Source organism: Dendrobates tinctorius, unplaced genomic scaffold, assembly GCF_039654945.1.
Source record: "Dendrobates tinctorius isolate UK_male_01 unplaced genomic scaffold, ASM3965494v1 ptg000134l, whole genome shotgun sequence".
In the NCBI taxonomy this organism is placed as follows: Eukaryota; Metazoa; Chordata; class Amphibia; order Anura; family Dendrobatidae; genus Dendrobates; species Dendrobates tinctorius.
In genome coordinates this window covers 10,446,727-10,471,623 of record NW_027361802.1, presented here as the reverse complement: position 1 = coordinate 10,471,623, position 24,897 = coordinate 10,446,727, and the positions used below count along the sequence as shown (strand labels likewise).

The 24,897-nt window shown below is 43.8% G+C and overlaps 1 protein-coding gene across 1 annotated transcript in view; it reads right to left on the bottom strand.

Moving 5' to 3' along the window:
- Positions 1-24,897, bottom strand: part of MAMDC2 (MAM domain containing 2) — a 249,584-nt gene that overhangs the window by 174,461 nt on the left and 50,226 nt on the right. The window contains exon 2 of the mRNA XM_073543722.1: positions 14,501-14,608. Within this exon, the coding sequence (XP_073399823.1) occupies positions 14,501-14,608 (108 nt within the window). The remainder of the gene's footprint in view (positions 1-14,500; positions 14,609-24,897) is intronic.

Genomic DNA, 24,897 nt, shown 5'->3' with positions numbered 1-24,897 from the left:
TGTTGGTCAACTCAGTTTTTGTGTGGTCAGCCAGCCCGGCTGGGCTGTGCTGAATTTCCACTCTTATTTATCTGTATTTGCCAATTTGCCTTTTTGTCCTTTATTAGATTGGCCTCTTTTTGCGCTGTCTCAGAATATTCCAGAGTGCTGATATAGTGGGAGAAGTCTAGTGACTTCAGGGTTAATTTTGTTATCAGAAGCGTTGGACATTATTTTTGGTAGGGTTTTTTGGCAGATTGCAGACAGTATCTTTCCTTTCCTGTCCTTTCAAGTTAGTTTGGCCCCATCGTTTGCTCAGCCTATTTTTTTGCCTTTGTTTGTGTTTTCATCTTGTTTCACCGTCAATACATGTGGGGGGCTGTCTTTCCTTTGGGGTCTGCTCTGGGGAGTTAGTTTTCCTCTTTTCTTACTTTAGGCTTATTTAACTCTCCGGTTGTGACGAGGCGTCCAGGACCACAGTAGGCACGCTCCACGACTGCTTCTAGTTGTGTGTTAAGATCAGGGCTCTGCAGTCTGCATAGTTACCAACCTCTCTGGTTTTCTGAGAATTAGCGTTGTGTTGCTTTTTTCCTCCTCGGTGACCCATTCATAACAGAGGCGCAAACAATATTGGTGGTGAATGCTCCAGTGGAGCTGAAGACACCAAAGATTTGTTGTAAAGGGGATGAGGAAAATTTGAGGGAACAGTTTGAGGGGTGAGGAAGGGGTGGGTGTGGACACAATATGGAGAGTGGGAGACGTTTGAGGAGTAAAGAAAGAGATAAGGGAACATGTGTGGGGAAACTGTATGAGGGGGGACAGGTGCAGATGCAGTATGGTAAGTGGGGGGATGGGTGCAAACATAGAATGGGGAGCAAAGGGGGGAAAGTATGCAGACACAGACATAGTATGGTAAGTGGGGGATGAGTGCAGACACAGTATGAGGAGCGAGGGAAGGGACACAGTATGGGAAGCGAGGGAGGGGATAGGTGCAGACACTGTATGTTGAGTGGGCAGATGGATGTGGACACAGTATGATGAGCGAGTGGGGGAATGTTGTAGTACTGCTGGAATACAGTGGCCGATGGAGCTCGAGCAGGAATAGCAAGCGGTAACAGAAGTCCTTGGAGATAGCAAAGGAGTTATAGGAAACAATCCAGAGACAGGAAACAAGGAAATAAGATGGATTCCACAGGTTTTGCCATCTGAGTAAAGGGCAATTGCAGAACACAACAGCAGCCTCCAGAGGTAAGTGGAATTCTAACATTACCCCCTTTTCAACCGCGACCTCCAGACGATGCTTAACTTGGTTTATATGGGTATTTTTGATGAAACTTTTTAAGGCGTTAAAATGCCAAGGGCGTACCCTTGGCACTTTATTAAGTACTGCAAATTTTTTCTGAATATTCTGGAGTCCAGGACCTTTTCAACTGTGTATTGTTTTTGCCCATCCACATCAATAGGATCAGGAGGAGGTAGATGATGGCCTGGAAAAATGGCTTTAGTAAGGAGACATGGAACACTGGATGTATCTTCATTTTTCTGGGAAGCTGAAGACGAAAAGCTACTAAGATAACTTGTCCAATGATTTTGAAAGGACCAATACGTTTTTGGCCCAGTTTTGGTGAGGGTATATGGAGTTTCAAATTCATGGTGGAAAGCCATACTTCATCACCCACTTGGAAGATGGAGACGGTCTGCGAGATTTACCCGCTGCTTCCTCATATTTCTCTTGGGCAATTCTTAGTGTACATTTTAGCATTTCCAGATTCTGTTGCAGGGATTGTACAGTATTCTGTCAGTGACAGCAGAATAAGTGTTTCTCTGGAAAAATTAGGAAGAATACTTAGCCAACCAGAATTTGCGAAGAATGGTGTTTGTTTGGTAGAAGCATTTTGAGAATTGTATGAAAATTCTGCCATAGGAAACACATTAGCCTAGTCATCCTGAAGATGACAAATGTAGCATCTGAGATATTGCTCTAGGTTTGGTTTGTGGATTCAGTCTAACCATTAGATTGGGGATGGAATTGAGAAGCTGACATCAATGTCCAATGCTGCACAAAAATTCTTCTAGAATCTCGATGTAAATTGTGTTCCACGATCAGAGATTACATCGTCTGGAACCCCAGGAAAACGAAACAAGTTTTGAATTACATGATCAGCAGTCTCTTTATCAGAAGGCAAACTAGTGCAAGGGTCAAAATGTGCTGCTTTGGTGTTTTTTTAATTCCTATGTGTCCTACTAACTTGGAGTCATGGATCTGTTTTAATACCTTTAGTCTCACAGTTTCTGGAACATAGATGCAATGATTATGAGTTGAAGTGCAGCGGTATCCACGCTGTGCAGTGATGAGGCAGAGACCCAGGAAACATTCAAAGTAAAGTCTCTTAATATTTAGGGTACTCACCAATAGAAAATAACTCAGATCCTCTGGATCGCAGCCGGGAAAACAAAGATAGTCCGTGACCGATTTACCGTGGGCGACTGCACCACCGTGTACACTGAGGATGCCAGGCCTTTTGGCTCCACTTGGCCCAGTATTGCCTCAAAAAGGTTGAGCTCTGCTGAACCTTCTGCTCTACCTGCTTCCAAGACCAAAACTGACACACCCAACCCCCTGCTGCAGAGGTTTTTACAAAAGAACCTCTAGTAAGTTGGACTCAGACAGACAGTTGTTGGTGGTGCTGCTTTAGAAGAATCTTTGAAGAACATCTTAAATAAAGCATCAGCCTTACCATTACAGGAGCCAGGTCTGTAAGAGATAAAGTTGAATGAGTTAAGAAGACTCCATTGAGCTTAGGGGACAAACATTTTGGCAGATCTGATAAATTCAAGGTTAGGATGGTCAGTTAGAACAACAATTTGTTGAGCTGCTCCTTCTAGACAGTGTCTCCATTCTTTGAAAGCATCAATGATAGCTCTTTGCTCCGCACATCACAATTCTATTCTGACACGGTTAAACTTTGGGAGAAATAATCACAAGGATGTAGCAAATATTTTGTTCCTGTTCTTTGTGATAGAATGGCCCTACTGCACTATCTGAAGCATCCACTTCTACAATAAAGGCATGTTCAGGATTGGGATGAATCAGTATAAGAGCTGTGGTGAACTTCATCTGCAAGCAAGAAATAGCAACTTGTGCTTGAGAAGACCAAACAAATGAAATGAAATGCCTTTGTTTGTTAATTCGGTGATTTGTGCAATCATTACTGGAAAATTCTTAATGAAACGTTCAAAAATTGGCAAAGCCCACTAATCATTGGACTTCTTTCATTTTTTTTTGGAGTTGGAATGATTGCTTGAATCTTGCTAGAGTCCACTTGCAATCCTTGAGTATTATATAGACCAAGAACTGGATCTCTGTTTGATGGAACTCACATTTCTCGGGCTTAAGATAAGGATTGGGGTTCTTAGACGCCCTAGGACAGTTTTCACATGATTCTGATGTTTTTATGCAGAATTAGAAAATATTAGTACGTGTGACACAATGGCCCCTGTTACAGCTAGGGGGCGCTGTATATTCTCCTAAGGATGCGCACGGAGGCATATTGAGGCCATGGAAGTGCATGGCAGTCACAGGAGTAGCTGTGATGGTGAGACAGTGACTGGCATCATTGTGAATGGCCGGTATGTGTCGCAGAGACGGAGGATGTTCTCTGCGCTGTAAGCTCGAAATCTGTAGTCCCAAAACTGTTTAGTTTTAAGGGGGGCTTACAGGGTTACTCGGAGAGCTGGGCAGGACTGGCTAACCACACACATCTCCCACCTATGGGGGTGGTTTCAGCTACATAATGTGACCATGGTTTGGTCACATGGTCGGTGTGTAAGGTCCTGGATGGGCTGTGTGTTGAAAGGTCCTGGGAGTAGGATCGGATTCCTAAATAGCACATGAGAGGCCATGGACCTGAAGGCCTGTGTGTTGGAAGGTCCCACGGGGGGACTGGATTCCTAAAGCTCACAGGGTGAGACCATGTGTTTGCAGAGTCTGTCACGGCACTGCGTTTGAGAAGCTTTTGAAGGTCTGGACTGTTGGGAGTGCTCTTGTCCCAAGGCATCTGCTGAGACAGTGCTCCCAGTAAGGCAGTTTCCCAGGGAGAGAGGACTGATGAGGAGTCAGCGTGTGGAGCAGGAGCACCTGTAAGGTAACTCCAGACAAGGGTGTTATGGGCAGACAAGTATCTGCTACTGGAACAGACTGTTATTGCCTATGATGTTCAATGGATGTTAATGAACTGTGCGGTCACCCATGGTAACTGAACGGAGTAAGGTCCAGCATGTTTAGAGACTGCAACTTAATGTCATATGTTGGTGCCTGTTGTGTTCCATGGACATTAATGAACTGTTTGGCGTGCGGTCACTCACGGAAACTGGACAAAGAAGTCCGATGTGTTTAGGGACTGCGAGTTAAGCCGTATACTATGAAGTGCTATTGACTATGTGAGGTCAGTGATGTGTAACATGGCGATTTATGCTGAGTAAAATAAACCCGAATAGACTGTTTTGTGGAGAAAACGTGCCCGTGTGCCTTCATCCTGTTGCTAAGCGAATGTCCCCCAACACATACAGTAAGCGGTGTCTTACATATGTCATCCAGATAAATTACTGTAAATTGATCAATCAAGTCTCTTAAAATGTCTTTAACAAATGCTGAAATGTTGCAGTGTGACGAAGTACTCAGTGTTCATAATGTGATCTAAATGCCGTTTTCCATTCATCACCTGGTCTAACAAGAACCAAGTTACCGTATATGCAACTTGAAGATCTCGTTTTGTGAAAAACTTTGCACGACGAACTCTATCCAGCAACGGAGGGATCAAAGGCAGAGGGTAACGATTCATTACAGAAAATGTATTCAATTCTCTGCAGTCAACGCAGAGTCTCAAGCAACTTTCTTTCTTTTTGACAAAAAATATAGGCTCACCTGCTGGTGATAAACAGGAATGAATAAGACCTTTAGCTAAATTTTCATTGATGAATTCTTTGAGTATTGTGCTGTTCCATGTAAGTTATGCTTTGCAGCTTTCTATGTGTTGTATTATTTCCATTCTGTGTATGGTATCTGTTACATGCTGGTCTTCTGCCACCTAATGGCCTTTTCTGTATAGCAGCCTGTAATTCATCAGTTCTTATGCCCATGCCTTCCACTTCCGGTTCAGGGGTCATATCTTCTTCCTGCTGGCAGCCATTTCATTTTAGTTTCACTTGCTGGTGTGATAGGACACGCTTGAATTGGGCTTAGGAAGGTATCAGTCTTTCGACCACTCTTGCTGCTCACACTTGCAGCCATACTTGGTGATGCATCTTGCTGTACCTTATTTACACCTGCATTTCTGGAGAAGTACTGTATTACCTACCATATGCTGTATGTCCAGATTTCACAATCCCTGGTATGCATCATCTCTCTGGATGCTGAACAGCATTGATCCTGTCTGCTCTGCATGGAGGAAACGAAAGGTAGGAAACTCTCACAGCCCCTATTAATCAATCACACCTCCATTCACCTAATGTGGGGACAGAACAAGTGTTTTTAATTCCTGCTCTGCCAGTGGGTAAATGCTTCCAAAGGCTATTGCTACTCCAGGCAATAGATCAATAGGACAATCATAAGGTCCATGAGGAGGGAGCTTGTCAGCATTTTTCTTGTCACATACATCAGCAAATTTCTTATATACAGATGGTAATTTAGAAGATTGTTTGGGATCCTCTACATCCTCCTCATTTGACGAATCTTGTGGGGAGTGGACAGCAGATGGATAAGACACTTCTTTGGTTTCCTAATTGATTGTGGGATTTTGAATCTGTAACCATGGCAACCCAGGATTATTGAAAAATGTGGAGAGGAGATTAGTAAGAAGGATAAAACCTTATGGTGATTGGTTGCATACCTATGTCTAAGGTGTGGTGTGACTGGTGGTCAAGTGGTTAATGGAAGGTATGTGTCACATGGATGGTTGCTCCCTGTGATGTAGCCCGGAGTGCTTTTCTTAAGTGAATGTAGATTTTTAAGTAGTTGCTGTTCACATTTGGGTCCGGGCTACGGGTAGCTATGAGAGTTGGGAGGTCTGGCTACCCATGTACCACACACTGTGGTGAGGGGGCTCACTGTACCCCGTTTTGTCTGAAGATATGTGTGTGGTTGTGAATCCGAAGGACCTGCAATAAGGTCATAGCCATGTGATCCATACCTCACCTGTGGGTGTGGCTACGGACCATATAAGGTGAGCAGGGTGGGTCACATGAGAGAGAGTGCATGGATTTGACTGGGCCATGTGGAAGGTCCCGGAAGGCCTAGGTGCTGGAAGGTGTGCTGCCTCCCTAAAGAGCACATGCTGAGGCCGCTGAGCTGGTGAGGCCTGTTTATATTGGCCTGTGTGTGTTGGATAGTCCCCAGGAGGAAACGGACGTTCTGAATGAGGAGTAACTAAGAGGTAACCCGTGCCTGCGTGTCATGAATATTCTTCTCTTTTGATATAAGGCTGTTACTGTTTCTTTCATGCTTCCATGGTTTATGCCGTCTAACAATAAACCGCATGGACATTTTATGTGGAAAACCCGGTGCCGGACCCTGTTAATCGGCTGCCAAGTGAGTGTCCCCAACATGAATAATATGCGCTACCTTACAATGGGTTCAGTTTCTTGATTCACTGGTTCCAAATTTAGTTGAGATCCATCAACAGTTTCCATAATAATAAATAAAAGTATGTTTTGAATTTTTACCCCATGTTCTTTTGTGAAAGAGATGTCCATAAAACTTCTATTTGCTCAAGAATCAACCATAGCAGATGTAGAAATCCATTGAGAATCAATTTGAAACTTGATAGAAATGAAGCAAGAGTCCTTGTTTTCTTTTTTTAATGTTGGGTGCAATAGAGGAAACTGAATGGATTCACTGGAGGTGCTGGTTCAGACAACCCTGACTCTTCATCAGAAAAGTTGGGATCCACTACCACTGCCACTGTTTTTCGTAGTCAACAATTGATGAGAAAGTGGTCAGACTGACCACAATAGAAGCACTGATTTTCCCAAAGTCTCTGTTATTTTCTCTCGCACTCTCACATTTTAATAAACTGCTAACCTGCATGGGTTCAACTTGAGATATGTGAGCACTCTTTATATTAAAGTCTCTGGGACTGGTGGTTGAAGCAGGTAGATAACGGTTACTGTTATGGAACTAGTTTCAATTCAATTTTTCCAATCTTCGCTCTGATATTTGATTGTCTATTTGAGTATAATGGTGAATGAAGTCAAATTTGTAGGAGTATCAGCATGAACTAGTTCATATTTGAATGCACTGGAGAGTCCAAGAAAATTTTGTAGCATTATTTAATTCAGTATCAATCATCTACTGTCTGAATTCTGTGGCATACTCTGCAACATAGAGCTTACCCTGACGTAGAGCCATCAGTGAAGCTGTTGCACAACGATTAGGGTCATCAAACACCTGGCTCATGGCTGCTAGGAAGGCCTCCAGATCATGAATTTGAGCATCGTAAGTTTCAATAAGGGGACTGGCCCAGGCTAAAGCTTTATGTGTCAGTAGAATAATGATACACAATACTTTTGATCTGTCAGTATGGAAGAGAGCAGGGTGAGCACCAATGTACAATCTGCACTGGTTGATGAATCCCCAAAATTTGTCAAAGTCTCCACCAAACCTGAAAGGTGGGAGCGGAAGGGTGGGGAGAGGGGTAGGAGCTATATGTTGATTTTGTAATTGAAGGATCTGCTCAGACTGCTGTGCAATCTTATTGCTTAGATCTTGTACAATATTCTGTAGATCCTGTTTAGCTTGTCCAAAAATTTGCACGCTATGGGATATCTGAGTTTCAAATGTTTTGTATTTTGTTTTTAGTGTTTGCATGTCTGTATAGATGTTGGTAAGCAAACAGTTCATCTGAGTTACACAAATCTCCAATTTTCCTCCCTCAGCGGCTTCCATGATGATAGGCTTGAGAATCCTGTTACGATACTGGTGTAGCACTGCTGGAATCCAGTTGCCTATGGAGCATGAGCAGGAACATAAAGTGGTAATAGAAGTCCTTGGAGATAGCATAGGAGTTGTAGGAAACAATCCTGAGATAAGTGAGAACAGTCTGGTTAAGAAAGTTCAGGAGCTGGAGACAGAAACTACACTTAACAGCTAGACACAATACTCAAGCAATGAGTGAAAGATCCATGTGGCTTTAAGTAGGCCAAAACATGAAACAACATGGATTCCACAGGTTCAGAATAAGGCATCTTAGAAAAGGGCAATTGCAGAACACAACAGAAGCGTCCAGTGGTAAGAAGTGGAACTGCAGCACAGTTATTAAGGTGAACAATGGATGTGGACACATTATGAGGAGCAAGGAGGGGAATGTATGCAGACACAGTATGGGGAGTGAGGGTGATTAAATGGGTGTGGACACAGTAAGGGGAGTCAGGGAGATGTATGAGGAGCATACATGACAGGTTCTTTTGACCTATTGTGTCCTCCCTATTTCCTTATAGATTGTAAGTTTGCGAGCAGGGCCTGCCCTCCTCCTGTAACTGTTGAACAATGTGTTACTTTATATTGTCTGTACATTTCCCTATTTGATTTGTAAAGAGCTGTGGAATTTGTTGGTGCTACATAAATAAGATTATTATTATTATTACACTTACTATAAGAAAGGGCTAAGATATAGTGCACTGTGGTGTTATAAGATTTGTGCACGGACAGACAATATAATGATCACATCTGTAGTATATGGCTTACAGCAGGGAAAATGTACCCCTTTGTGTAGAAACAGATTTACAGATTTTCCCTTAAGTCTTTTCGACAACCACTGGTTGACTAACATGTAGAGGTTCTTCAGCATTTACAGTGTTTATTACATGGTTCGGTGACCCTGCTCTTGCAGATCCTAAAACCTAAGACACTGTTTGAGGGGATGAGTTATCCTTTTGACTACTACCATTGTCAGCAGGGAAATGGGAAGTCTATGACCTGAGCATTCTAAATATTAAACATGTTGTTCAAATTTCCCTATAACCTATAACAGGATTTCTGTCCGTTGTGTAAGCATTCACTTATTTTTTCCATACAGAAAGCCATATGTGTATGCTATCAGTCTACAAGCTCATCTCCTGGATAGATGTTCTACAGATCTATCAATCTTTTGGTTAAATATTTCCTTTAAGTTTCCTTATCTCTAATTTTAAAATGCACCCCTTTTATCTAAAAGTACATTTTTAATATAATTAAAAATTATTCACTCTGGCAGATCCATAATAGGTCAACTATAGTTGAAGGCCCATACTGTACTTCTCTGGTCCTTAGATTACATATTAAAATAAAAAGTGACATGGTTCATCACAAAATATAATATGGTGACACCCAGAGAGCCTACAGATTTTCAGCCACTGAAATGGAGTATTTACAATAATGGTATAATATGGTGTTACTTTGCGGTATGTAAGCGAACTCCATTATGAGCACTTTCCTAATATTTTACAAGTATCATGGCAGCGTGTATTTTGTGAAATGACCTCTCTCAGCACCTACTTGTTCTGTTAGCATTGCAACACTTTAAGGCTGTGTGCCCACGTTGCGTTTTTTAAGCGTTTTTGAAGCGTTTGTGCCGGATCAGACGCTTCAGAAACGCTTAAAATAAGCATCCCATTCATTTTAATGCATTTTGGCCTTTTTGTGCCAATTGATGCGTTTTTTTCCGCATAGGAAACGCTTAGCGACTAAAAACGCAGCATGTTCATTATTTTCCACTTTTGTCTGCGTTTTTAGCTATTTCCTATGAGTCCAGAAGACGCGCGGAAAAAATGCATCAAAAACACCCGGTTTTTAAGCAAAAAACGCTCGGAAAAAAACACGCGTTTTCTGGGATGGAGTCCGATTTTGTATCAGGTTTTAAACACTAACGTAGGCACATAGCCTTAAAGGGGTTTTCCACTTTCATGAAAGTTGTATTCCCGGGTGCTATTTGTTTAAGAAAAAAAAAATTATGTTTTACTTATCCCCACCTGGGTCCACAGCTGAGTTTCTGCTGCTGATCCATGTATCTGTCATTCCCTGCAGTGTCATCCTCACGTCGACAGTGCTGTAGCCAGTTAGTGATTTCAGCGGCTTGTGTCATGCACACAGACAGAGCTGCTGAGTTTAGTGATTGGCTGCAGCGCTGTAAATGTGTTCTCACCTGGAGCAGCAACAGAGACTTGGCACTGGACCTACTGTATACAGAGAGAATAAAGCATATTTTTTTTGCCCCTTAAAATAAAATTCTCCTGGGGACACAACTTTACGGGAAGCTTCTTTAAAGGGAATCTGTCACCCTTTTTTTTGGACTGCTGCCGGCATTGACATCAGGGGCTTATCTACAGCATTCTGTAATGCTGTAGATAAGCCCCCGATGTAACCTGAAAGATAAGAAAAACACATTAGATTATACTCACCGGAGGGGGCAGTCCAATCCAATGGGTGTCACGGGCCGGTCCGGCTCCTCCCATCTTCATACAATGCCGTCGTCTTCTTCGCTTCCTGTAGTAGCTCCGGCGCAGGCACACTGCTCTGCCCTGTTGAGGGCAGAGCAGAATACTGCAGTGCGCAGGCGCCAGACCTCTCCCAAAGCCTGCGCACTGCAGGATTCTGTTCTGCCCTCAACAGGGCAGAGTAGTGCGCCTGCACCGGAGCCACTACAGGAAGGGAAGAAGAGGATGGCATCGTATGAAGATGGGAGGCGTCGGACCGGACTGCGACACCCATCGGACCGGACCGCTCCCTCCGGTGAGTATAATCTAACGTGTTTTGCTTATCTTTCAGGTTACATCGGGGGCTTATCTACAGCATTACAGAATGCTGTAGATAAGCCCCTGATGTCAATGCCGGCAGCTCATAGGGCAAAAAAAGGGTGACAGATTCCCTTTAAGAAAAGGTGTTTTAGAGTGGTCAGGAGACCATAAATGCAGTCATTTCACTATTATGTGTGTTATCAAACGGATATAACATTGACTAATGATGTCTGGCTAGTAGGAAGTAAAAATGTCCCAGTCATAAAATAGTTAATCAAGGAACAACTGTGGAACCTTTTTTAAGCTACAAATGATTCATGGGTGGATGTGTGGTCACAGCCCTTACTATATTAGGAATGAATGTGTACTTGGGAATCCCCTACTCTGAGTAGCTGGTGAGTCACAATGGGGGAATTACTGATACAGAATACAAGCAATCTACAATCAAATCAATAGATGATCTATGGGGAGACCTATTAAGCAAAATATCAGGATTTGTAAAAGTATACGAGCGCACAGCAAATTAACTGTATTCTAGACACTTTTTTTTACCTCTTACCAAATAATTTAGACAATGCCTGCTTTGTAGTGTATGTCAGAAGTATACATCAGCAGGATTTTCTAACAAATACAGAACCTCAGAACAGTGAAACTGTGTATTCATATACTGCACAGTATATGTTCTATATCTTACTTTCCCTACCTACTATTTACAGGGAGTATGTAAGCACAGAATGACTTCAGAAACTTAGGGCAGGTGCTCCCTTGGTGTGGCCAAACACTTCAGTGCACCTTCCTACCTCCTTGTTTTTCCAACTATCTCCAACCTTCTCTTCTGGCTCCTGTAGAGCAACGAATGTCAATCCAGAAAGAGAGGGTTAGCTTTAGATGCCATTCAAATGGTGCTCCGGGTGCCTGTGCAAAGGGTGTATCACGCTGCTGCAATGCAGGTAGGTGCAGTAGACTGGAAGCAGGACTGCATATAAACAGGAGTTCAGAAAAAATCACTGCACACGTACAAGAAAAATAATGCTTCAGGTGAGTATTTATTTGATGCTGATAGGTGAAGCGACAATTTAAAGACGTTTCGGCCAATTAATGGCCTTTATATAGTCGCTGGCAAAAAAGAAAATACAACAACAATAAGAAAAATATTATGATAGAAAAATATATACAATATTTACAAATAAGATTATTTACAAAAGGCATCTCAAAATGTAGGTTGATTATAAGAAATTGTACTGATGCGACAGGGTAATATATCTAGATGGAGGCATCAAGAACAAGGAGTATAGCTAAGTGCACACGTACTGGAACTCTCGCGGAAATTACCGCGAGAATTCCGGAATTACATTCCGCGGGAAAATCGCATTTTAAATTCCCGCGATTTTCCCTCTGAAAAACTAGCATTTTGCAAGCGTATTTAGCTTGCAAAATGCTAGCGTTTTCCAAGCGATCTGTAGCATCGCTTGGAGAACTGATTGACAGGTTGGTCACACTCGTCAAACATAGTGTTTGACGAGCGTGACCAACTTTTTACTACTGAGGCTGCCTATGCGGCATCAGTAGTAAAAGATAGAATGTAAAAAAAAAATAAAAAATGATGTTATTCTTACCTTCCGACGTCCCGCGCATCCGTTCCCAGTAATCCTTTGCGAAAATGCCCGCGATGACGTCCGTTCTCGCGGGATCGCGATATTTCGCGGTAATTTGCGATGACGTCGCGCGAATGACCGCGAGACTTCACGATCCCGCGAGAACGGACGCCATTGCGGGCATTTTCGCAAAGGCTTACTGGGAACGGGAGCGTGGAGAGAGGCGGGAATGCTGCGCGGGACGCCGGAAGGTAAGAATAACAATATTTTTTATTTTAAATTCTATTTTTTACAGGGATATGGTACCAAAAGCCCGGAGGACAGTCTCCTCTCCTCCGGACTGTGGGTACCATCCACAATTGTTTTGCTTACTTTCCGCATGTTGTGCACAGCCACAAGCGGGAAGTAAGCGGAACAATGCATTCCTATGGGTGCGGGATCACCGCGATTCCGCAAATTAATGAGCATGCTGCGTTTTTTACCGCGAAGCAATTCCACCGCGGTAAAAACCGCAGCATTAGCACAGTATTGCGGAATCCCATAGGAATGCATGGGATGCTTATTTTTCGCGTTTTCGCGGCAAAATCGCGCGGTTAAAACCGCCGCGGAAACGCGAAAAAAACGCCACGTGTGAACTCAGCCTATGGGTTAAAGAATGGGGGATATATTAAACGTACAGAGGTGCTGCTACGAAACGTCTTTAAATTGTCGCTTCACCTATCAGCATCAAATAAATACTCACCTGAAACATATTTTTCTTGTACGTGTGCAGTGATTTTTTCTGAACTCATGCTTATGGGACCTTCGGTTCCTTTCACTAGCACCGTTTCACATAAAGTCGAGTGCTAACCACTTGTCCTTCCTATTGCACCTAAACAGAGCTGGCCTACAGTACAGCAGTGAGGCTACCACAGGTGGCAGCAGAACAGTCAAACAAGCCGAGCCAAGCAACAATCTGTAGCGCGGTACCAAACGGAATGAACAAACTCAGGGTCAGAAGCTAGCCGAGAAGGTAAGTAAAGGTCATGAGCGGATAAGCCAAAAGACAGAAGCAGGTCAGGATAGAAGCCGAGTCAAAACCAGGGAGTCAGCACACTAAAGGGAATTAATGAGTCAAGTCGGGAATAGGGGAAAACAGAGACACGGGTTCAGACAGCAAACGCAGCAGGACATATCAGTCAGCTACAACAGCCCTAGGCAAAAACTATAACTGACATCGCCTGCAGGAAGCAGCGGCAATAAATAGTCAACCTGAACCTGAGTGCCTGTGTATAGGGTGTTCCGAGTGCCTGTGCATAGGGTGCTCTGAGTGCCTGTGCAAAGGGTGCTCTGAGTGCCTGTGCCTAGGGTGCTCCGAATGCTTGTGCATAGGGTGCTCCATGTGTCAGTGCATAGGGTGCTCTGAGTGCCTGTGCATAGGGTGCTCCGAGTGCCTGTGCATAGGGTGCTCCGAGTGCCTGTGCATAGGGTGCTCCGAGTGCCTGTGCATAGGGTGCTCTGAGTGCCTGTACATAGGGTATTCCGAGTGTCTGTGCATAGGGTGCTCCGAATGCCTGTGCATAGGGTGCTCTGAGTGCCTGTGCATAGGGTGCTCCGAATGCTTGTGCATAGGGTGCTCTGAATGCCTGTGCATAGGGTGCTCTTAGTGCCTTTGCTTGGTTTTAACAGTGATTTCCTTTAACTAATAAAGACATAAAGTGACTCCTAACATTAACCGTCCACATCTTTCCCTGTTTGAGGATGTTTTTAGATATATGAAATATACCCAAGCTTCTTCACTTTTACTCACCAGACATTCAGCACAATATCTTCTATAGGAACTAAGTTCAGTAGCATAGAAACACCAGAGGGTACTGCAGACTATATAATACTGGTGCTCAAGTGCTACCAAATTATGCTCGTCTGAAACTGGCTTTACTGTGTGTGAACTGAAAAGTGACTGAAGAACATAAAAATTTATGCAACAATACTCATGTTCTTAAAGGGGTTTTATTGCCAAGATAAACCATATTTGGGTCAGCATACTCCTTTAGACAGGGCAACCAAAATATTTAGGTTATTAGAAGGGGATCCCAATTGGATGAACCCCTTTTATATTGTCAATATTTCCTAACAGGGGAGAAACACAAGTACAGGTCAGAATTCAGCATTTATCTTACCTTCTGTATTTACAATCCATGGAAGAAATTCAAAAGCAGATTTGTAGGCACATGTGTTATTTTCGAAAGTACAAGACCCCTCAGAGACAGTGGCTCCTTCAGCAAAACCTGGCAATAAAAAGAAAAAAAATTACAACTGTCAGTAAATTACTATTAGGCTGGGGTCACACATCCACACATAGGGTTTTCTCCACATTCGAGAAAATCGGTCCGATTATGCTAATCACACTCTGATCAGAGTTTGATCAGAGTGTGATCCGATTTTCTCAGATTTGGAGAACTAAAACAAAATATAAAATTCTCCATCTTCTCCATTCAGTCTGTCCAAAGAAAAAATACAGAACATGTGCTCAACCCCACAGAATAACACTGGGATGAGTGCTAATAGTCAAAACAACAAATAGCACTTGTTGGAGTTATATGGTCCTCTGCAAGAGCACTTACTAGAAAGGAGTATCCTATATTTAGATGAAGTGAATAACAGTTGCTACTAGGAAAGTCAGAGGCCAATTAATTTTTAACAATTGTGGCACAAAGCAAGTATTAATTCTACTCAGGATTATAGTTACAGATCTTGCATAGTACTGTAAAAAAGGATATCCCTTAAAATGTACCATATATACTCGTGTATAAGCCGACCCCCCTAATTTTGCCACAAAAAACTGGGAAAACTTATTGACTCGCGTATAAGCCTAGGGTTAAATGGTGGTCCAAAAAGATGCTCCATAGATAACCCCCCATATGCTGCTGCACAAGGGTTAATGCTGGCCCAGGAAGATGCTCCATAAATATCCCCCATAATATGCTGCTGCACAAGGGTTAATGCTGCCCTATAAATACCCCCCATATGCTGCTGCACAAGGGTTAATGCTGCCCCATAAATTCTCCCCATATGTTGCTGCACAAGGGTTAATGCTGCCCCATAAATACCCCCCATATGCCGCTGCACAAGGGTTAATGCTGCCCCATAAATACACCTCAATTGCTGCTGCACAAGGGTTAATGCTGCCCCATAAATTCCCCCCATATGCTGCTGCACAAGAGTTAATGCTGCCCCATAAATACCCCTCATATGCTGCTGCACAAGGGTTAATGCTGCCCCATAAATATCCCTCATATGCTGCTGCACAAGGGTTAATGCTGCCCCATAAATTCCCCCCATATGCTGCTGCACAAGGGTTAATGCTGCCCCATAAATAACCCCCCATGCTGCTGCACAAGGGTTAATGCTGCCCCATAAATACCCCCCATATGCTGCAATAAAAAAAAATGACATACTCACCTCTCCGTCGCTGGGGGGCCAGGTGCCGGTGTCCTGAGCCCCCGGCACTGGCGATATTTACCTGTCCCTGTTCCATTGCCATCCACCGCTGTCTCCCGGCTCTCTGCAGTGACAGCAGAGGGCGCACACTGACTACGTCATCGTGCCCTCTGCCGTCAAAGCAGGAGGACCCAGAGACACAGCAGTGCAGGGCTTGGAACGGGAAAAGGTGAATATTACTTTGTCCTCGTCATACCTCTCCTGGCACTTCTCTGCAGCCCCTTCTTTTCCTCTGCCGTCTGCTTTCTGCATTCAGATGGTCACGTGGTAGCGCTCATTAAATATGCGCATGTTCATGAATTTAATGGAAGAGGAAGAAGCAGAGGCTGCAGAGAAGTGCCAGGAGAGGTAAGTATGATCTCTGACACCCCCGGTCCCCCTCCCCTACCCACCCCCGGTATATGACTCGCGTATAAGCCGAGAGGGGATTTTCAGCCCAAAAAAATGGGCTGAAAATCTCGGCTTATACGCGAGTATATACGGTAAGTCTGGAAAAAAAACATACCCAATATATCTTCAAGAACACCCTAAAGTCCTTTGTTCACAGGGTTGCAGAGGTGTGGTCTTGTTTACAATGTTCAGCCACTGGTTGGTCTTGTTCTGTCTACCTAAGGCTGGTTTCACATTAGCGTTTTTAGTGCAGCGCATCGTGCGTGTCCATGCGTATGCGGCATGCGCCCCTATGTTTAACATGGGGGCGCATGGTCTAGCGTTTGTATTCGTTTTTGTGCGCATGCGTTTTTTTTGTAGTGTGCGCCTAGGCGCGCTGGACGCAACCTGTTGCATTTTTGGTCCGTCCAACCTGTGTCAAAAAACACATGCGCACGGAATGCGCCAAAATAACACTTTACAGTCCATGGGAACGCAGGCGTGCGCATTGACATGCGCACGCCTGCGTTTAAAATCGCATGCATTTTAAGAGTTAACATGGCTAGAAACGCATGCGCCTAAAAAAGCAAACGCATGCAAAACGCATGATGCATTTTTTTGCATGCGTTTCTATTGTGCACGAAGCGCAGCGCTAAAAAACGCTAATGTGAAAGTAGCCTAAGCATGATGGAAAGGTGGTGCTTGAAAGGCAGACGATTCAACAGGTGAAAAAGCATTTTTTCATATTTTCAAGGAAAAAAAACACTTTTACATAAGCATAAAACACTACTGTATGTCAGAGAATCTAAAACACACAAAATACAGAGAGCAGCAGTATTCCATATGTGCTATGATGTACGCAAACACTGAAGACAGTCAGAAAATAAATATTTGATACACTGCCGATTTTGCAAATTTTCCCATCTACAAAATCTGTAATTTTTAGTGTAGGTACACTCCACCTATGAGTGACAGAATCTAAAAATAAAAAACAGAAAATCCCACTGTAGGATTTTTACATAATTAATTTGTATTCTATTGCATGAAATAAGTATTTGATACAATAGAAAATCAGAATGTGATATTTGGTACAGAAACCTTTGTTTGCAATTAGAGGTCAGGCGTTTCCTGTAGTTCTTGACCAAGTTTGCACAAACATATATACCGTATATACTTGTGTATAAGCCGAGATTTTCAGCCCATTTTTTTGGGCTGAAAGTTCCCCCCCTCCCTCTCGGCTTATACAAGAGTCATATACCAAGGGGGAGCAGGGGGTGTCAGATCATACTCACCCTTCTCTGCAGCTCCCCTGCTTGTTCCATGTTGTCGGCGCTGCTCTCTTCCTGCTTCAGCGGTCAAATGGTACCCTCTCATTAAATATGCGCATATTTAATGAGCAGGTACCACGTGATCGCTGAAGCAGGAAGAGAGCAGCGCCGACAACACTGAACAAGCAGGGGAGCTGCAGAGACAAGCGCCAGGACCAGGTGATTATGACCGGGTGAGTATGACCTGTGTGAGCCAGAATTCTTGCTGGTTGCTAGGTGATCAAATACTTATTTCATGCAATAAAATGCTATTTAATTATTTACAAACCATACAATGTGACTGTCTGTCTGACTGTGAGAAAAAAAATCACAGCCTGCACTACTCTCTTGCGCATATTGGATGAGACTCCCCCATTCAGGTTTCTGGGTGCAAAAAAAAATAATTTGGATCCCATACGGAACATCTGAGTGGCATCTATTTATTACTGATACATTTCTATTATAAACCTAGGAAACTGTATCTGATCATGTACATTTTTTTGTGTACATATATGAAAATGGATCGTACACGGACATGACACGGACGTAAAAAATGGACACATGAATGAAAATCATATGAATATTATCAGGAGACTGTCCAACTTTTCTGGATGAAAGTCGAACAATTTCTCATACGCTTGTTTGCAAGGGTCCTTAGGCTGCTTATTATTAGCACTGGATTCTAGCTAAGCTTTTATACCAAGAGATGCATATTTAATATTAATGATAGGGTAACACCAGAGAAAGATCAATTGGCCTTAGTGTGCTAAGTAGTGATGAGTGCAAGTGCTCATGATTCCAGTTTGCCTTGAGTATCGCGGGTGCTTGAGTGACATGTTTGAATCCTCGCAGCCGCATGTTTCGGAGCTGTTAGACAGCCACAAAACAGGTGGGGATTGCCTTACAAGCATGGGCACTAGTGCTATGTACACTCATTTTATAGGTCTACTCTATACAGCAGTAATGCAGTTCGTATTCAATGTTTGCATGCTACCTATGGCTAAGGCTAAGTGCACACGTACCGGAACTCTCGCGGAAATTACCGCGAGAATTCCGGAATTCCAGTCCGCGGGAAAATCGCATTTTAAATTCCCGCGATTTTCCCGCGGAAAAACTAGCATTTTGCAAGCGTAATTAGCTTGCAAAATGCTAGCGTTCTCCAAGCGATCTGTAGCATCGCTTGGAGAACTGATTGACAGGTTGGTCACACTCGTCAAACATAGTGTTTGACAAGTGTGACCAACTTTTTACTACTGAGGCCGCCTATGCGGCATCAATAGTAAAAGATAGAATGTAAAAAAAAAATAAAAAATATTGTTATTCTTACCCTCCGACGTCCCACGCATCTGTTCCCAGTAATCCTTTGCGAAAATGCCCGCGATGACGTCAGTTCTCGCGGGATCGCGACGTCTCGCGGTTATTCGCGATGACGTCGCGCGAATGACCGCGAGACTTCGCGATCCCGCGAGAACGGACGCCATCGTGGGCATTTTCGCAAAGGACTACTGGGAACGAGAGCGTGAAGAGAGGCGGGAAGGCTGCACGGGACGTCGGAGGGTAAGAATAACAATATTTTTTATTTTTAAATTCTATTTTTTACAGGGATATGGTACCCAAAGCCCGGAGGCCACATGCGGAAAGTAAGCGGAACAATGCATTCCTATGGGTTGCGGGATCGCCGCGATTCCGCAAATTAATGAGCATGCGCGGTTTTTACCGCGAAGCGATTCCGCCGCGGTAAAAACCGCAGCATTAGCACAGCATTGCGGAATCCCATAGGAATGCATGTGATGCTTATTTTTCGCGTTTTCGTGGCAAAGTCGCGCGGTTAAAACCGCCGCGGAAACGCGAAAAAAACGCCACGTGTGAACTCAGCCTTACAGAGTGCCCATGAATTCTTTGTTTTGTATGAAGTATAGGCATAGTGGTTTCCACCTGTTCACACTTTCTTCATTCTGATTGAGGCTGTGTGCCCATGTTTTGTTTAAGCGTTTCCGCAGCACTTTTAGACAAGTGTTTCTGCTGCGGAAACGCTTAAGAAAAGCATCTAATGTAATAGAATGGAAAACGCACATGTTGTGCTAATGGTGTGTCTTTTTCCGCTGCGGAAACGCTTAGCGGAAAAAAACGCAGCATGTTCATTAATTGTGCGGAATCGCATGCGATTCCGCATACATACACTGTAATTGCAAAAACACATAGGAAAACGCATGTCAAAACGCTTGACAATCGCGTCAAAAACACGTGTCAAAAACGCATGCGTTTCTGCTCAGGAAAAAACGCTTGAAAAAAGCTACGTGGGCACATAGCCTGAAGGTGCTGATCATTTTTTTGTGTCTTTACAAAATCTTAAATGTCACAAAAAAACTTCAAAAAAACATAAAAGTGTCATGAAAACAAACCTACGACTTGATACAATATTTCTATGTTTTTAGCAAAATGCCTATTTAATGGATTCCTGCTATTCCAATGAATGGTTGACTATCACATCAGATCTGTCAGCATTTTAACAAATTTGCTTATGTAAAAGATTAAATACAATATAATCACAGTAGTGGACGGAAAAGAACTTTAAGTCTCTGCCAAAACAAAAAGTATTAAAAAAAGACAAACTGTGAAACTTGAGGGTTATTTTGTTCTTTAAAACAGAACTGGATTCATCTGGTGGTTGATGTATCATTTCCAGGAATTCCTGACCTGTTAAATAATGTAGGAAATGTTTTATGCTTTATGGGATTTTTCATCCTCCAAATCAAAAGGAGACCTGAATCTCAACATTGTCATGGTTCAGCATAATTCATAGAAAAACACAGAAAGTGCCCAGGAGGTTCTGTTTGAGTGGTATACGCTCTTAGACTCAGAATAAGGCTGGAGTCACACTAACCTGCGCAAAATACGGTCAGTATTTTACATGCGTAATACGGATCAATGACCACTAAATAGTGGTCGGTAGGTCATCCGTAAGCAAGGTGAGGTCGCGTATTTTGCGCATGTGTGTATCCGTATGTAATCCGTATTCAATCCGTATGGCGAGATTTTCTCGCAGCCTTGCAAAATGGACATTTAACGGTTTTGAGGCCTGCAAACAATTTAAATCATTAGCCTGCACCCTATTTAGACACTCAGAAACAGGTGGCTGCCTACATTCTGTACATTTCTCACCTTGCTTTCACGAGGTGTGTTGGTGTTCTTTGTGCAGCATGGCCGAGGGTCTGACATTCAATACAACCGAGCAGGTTCTCTTTACCTGGCTTTTGTCACGGCGCTTTGGCCAACCATATCCTGTGAATAGTGGATCCGCGGAGGAGACGCATGTGGGTACATCCACTTTTGAGGCAACGACTCACAAGAGGTCATTTTCACCGCCTCTATTCGTCTCTGCGGGAGCATCCGGAGAAATTTTACCAGTACTGTCGAATGAGCATTTCCACATTTGATCGCCTCTTGGAGACAGTGCGCCCTGGGATCACCTTTCAGGACACTAGGATGCGCAAAGCCATATCTGCAGAGGAGCGACTTCTACTCACAATACGGTATGTACTCCACGACCACATTCTCTATGTTCATAATGTGTGTGTTAATTTATGTTTTTTGGCCTTCTTGGACAAAGTTTAATACCCTCATCTTACTCAAAATATGTTTCACCTGACACAGCAGAATGTCACATCTAATATGTACTGCATATCACTTAGTCATTGTGCCACCACATATGTGTGTGTTGTTCTCTCTCATTCCCTACCAAGTTTGGTCAGCATGTAACTGATTTTTTTTTACTTTACCCATTCTAACCTGTACTATTTCTGTTGTTCTACAGCTTCCTGTCCACTGGCCTGTCTTATGCCGCCCTCCACCATGAGTTTCTCATTGGAAAGTCAACCATTTCAGGCATAGTGAGGTCTACATGTGCAGAAATCTGGACAAGACTCCATCAGGTGGTCCTACCCGAGCCCAGGATGGAAGACTGGTTAAGGATTTCAAGGGACTTTGAGGAGGACTGCCAGTTTCCAAATTGTATTGGGGCCCTGGATGGCAAACATATCAGGGTGCGTAAGTCGCCGAACTCAGGCGCCCAATTCTTCAATTATAAGCAATACTTTTCTGTTGTATTGTTGGCTCTGGTAGACCCTCAATACAAGTTTATAATTGTTGACATTGGGGCCTATGGAAGGACGGGAGACTCTAGAGTCTTCAATACTTCCATAATGGGTCGGCGGCTACGCACCAACCAGTTGGATCTACCACCACCACGCCAGCTACCAGGCTCCCCCGAACAATCAGTCCCTTATGTCCTTGTGGCAGATGAGGCCTTTCAGTTATCACGTAATGTCATGAGGCCATATCCCCGGCGCAACCTTGACCACAGGCGCAGAATTTTTAACTTGCGCCTATCACGTGCTAGGCGACTGGTGGAGTGTTCCTTTGGGATTCTTCGTGCCAAATGGCGGGTACTCAAGTCTGCCATTCAGTTGAGTGAGCAAAATGTGAATGAAGTTGTGAAAGCCTGTGTTCTTCTGCATAACTTCACCAGGATACATGATTGTTCCTCCTCTGATGGTGTTGTGCATAGGCCGGACAATGAGCGCAGGGTGAGACCACCTATCATCCCTCAACGTAGACCGCTCTCTGGCCTCAAAGTGCGTGATATATTCACGAATTACTTTATCTCACCTGAGGGGGCAACTTCTTGGCAAGAGAATGCTGTGTCTATGTTATAATTTTTTTTTTTCAAAGTGTGTCTAAATATATATTACTCAAGCCTTTTTATGATTCTATGAGTCTTTCTTTGCATTGGTTGGTGTCTGTTAGTATGTTGTGAGGGATAGTGAGAAATCACACAGAGACGTTAACTAGAGTAGACAAATTTTTAGTTTTGCCTTTTTTTTTTGGGTTTTGCTTAAAGGCAAACATAATTTTGCCATAACACAAATTTGGCAATGGCCAAAATGACCCTTTGGGCCTTCTTTAACTTGGTGTAACATTAACATTACAGAAAAAAACTGCAACAAGCATTATGCAATAACAACATTGCTGCATGCCTACATTAACCTTGATTAGGCAACAAAGGGTGAGCTCCATCACCTAAATAAAGTCAATAAGATAACACTCACATTTCCTCATAATGTTTTCCAATCATAGAAAGCTTCCACCATGACAGGCAAGGCTACCTCACATCTTTCACACAGATATTACCTGTCTGTAGAACAGACAATATTTAAGCATGCTATACTGGAAAGGATGAAAATACAAAACTCACTTGTTAAGACATAGAGAGAGCGTGATATTGTGAATGCTGGTCGCCTCAAATTGGTTTACTAGAGAATGCTAATAACAAAGTTGACTACTTAACTAAAGGCAAGCACGCCTTTCCTATGCATTAGCAAGTGATTAGTGTATTTTCATCCTTTCAGGTAACAGCATAGCGCATTTAAATCTTCTCTTTTATACACACATGTAATATCTGTGTGAAAGGCGTGAGGTAGCGTTGCCTGTCATGATGGATTGTTTCATATGTTTGGAAAACATTGTTTAAAAATGTTGGTGAAGGAGAACACCTGTTTTTTTGTCTAGATTAGAAGCACCAGTTACCTGTTACTGGACATCTCCAAACTTTTGATTCATAAATCCTCATATGTAGGGGAAGGGGAACGGGGAGGAACAGCCTGTGGGTGCTGCTGGACATTGTGGCCAACATCGCCCTGTGTGGGGCCATACTGTTGCCCATGATGCTGTTGTTGTCCAGCCTCCTGGGCCTGTTGGTGATACTGGCCAGAGTAATAATGATGATGGTGAGGGGCTTCTTGTTGGCTCTGGTAGGCCCGTGGCTCATACCCACCAAGATAGCCAGATCGTCCCCAACCAGGTTGGGACCAGCCTCCAACACTGGGTGGGTACAAGTGGCCATATTGGTGGGGTTGGCTTGATGAAGACATTTGGGGCTGCGGAATAGAAGGATGGGTAGGGGGAGGAAGGGGTTGAGGTGTTGGCCCACGTATTAGGGGCTGCTCAGACCCTGCTTGAGCAAGCATCTGTGTGGATGGTCTCATGTGTATTAAATTTCTTGGTGAGAGCTGCCACCTCTCCAGAAATTCAAACACCTCATATGGGGTATTGGGGGGGGTGCTTGCATCAAGCAGGATCTGAATACACCCCCTAATACGGAGCCTGACCTCACGGGTAAGGGCACGGAGATAAAGGGTGAGGCTACGTGCATAGGCCTCCTCACCATCATCTGTAGTGACTCTGGACAAGTAATTCAGCACCCCAGTGTCCACATTGGTCCTGCTCTCTTGAATGGTGACCTGGCGCCTTCTTCTTATTCGCCGTGATGCTAGAGCAGTCTGTGGGGAGGGCCTGATCTGGGCAGTTGGGCTGCTGCTCAAGTTGCCCATCTCTTCCAGGATGGGTGAGGTTGCAGCTGCAGACCGTCCTGGTGGTGTGTTGTGTAGGGCAGCCATTGTGTGTTCTGGTGATGCCTCCTCTTCAGCCATCCTTCTTGTAGGGGGAGAAGATGGGCCAGTCACCTCATCCCCTACAGGATCTATAATGGGCTCTGCCTCTGAGGCCGTTCCTCGATCCGTAAGGTTGGATTGAGTTCTGTTATGAAATAGAACAGAGCCAAAAATACATCAATATTTTTGTCCCTGTAAAGTATTTGTGTAATGTTTTTGTGTCATGTGGTGTGAGGTATGTACTTACGGTCTCAGAGCCAGAATTGGGGCGAGGACGTTCAGCCGGTCATAGTAGATATATTTGCGCTTGACATGGCCAGCATCCCCACTCCTGGACCGCTGCTGGCGTTCCCGGCGGTACTGGTCCCGGATGCTTCTCCACCGTTTCATCACATCTTCCACTGCAATGTGACAGGAAAGATTTGTCAAAATCAGATATTTGAGAGGTCACATTTTCAAACAGTAGTCTAGGCATGGGGCCTTATGGGGTGTGCGTTCTACCCATGGTGGCATATGTAATTGTGCCGATACCCAGGGTCTCATTAGCTCCCCTGAAACTAATTTTAGTGGCTAGGAGGATGAGGAGCTTGTGGCCTAACCCCTAATTATGGCTGTATGAAGCCACGTGTCACATCCTAATGTAACGGCCTCATGAGGCTAATAAAAGTACTACATGCACAGGAAGGGGGGGGGCTGATTGTAGATTCATTTTATAGTGCGCGCTAACGTTAATTATATTTTTATGGTTGCACTTACGAATTTTATGCTGCTCATCACGTGGTCTGTCACCAAAGTCATGGTACATCTGGCGACAGATGCGCCTCCATGACGCCTCCTTTCTTGTGCGGTTCGCATAGTTTGCGTCGCGTGGGTCCATATTTCTGGACGCTCCTGCACCAGCACAATTAGCATCTCTACATTAATATATGTGGACGCCATGCTGCTGCTGTA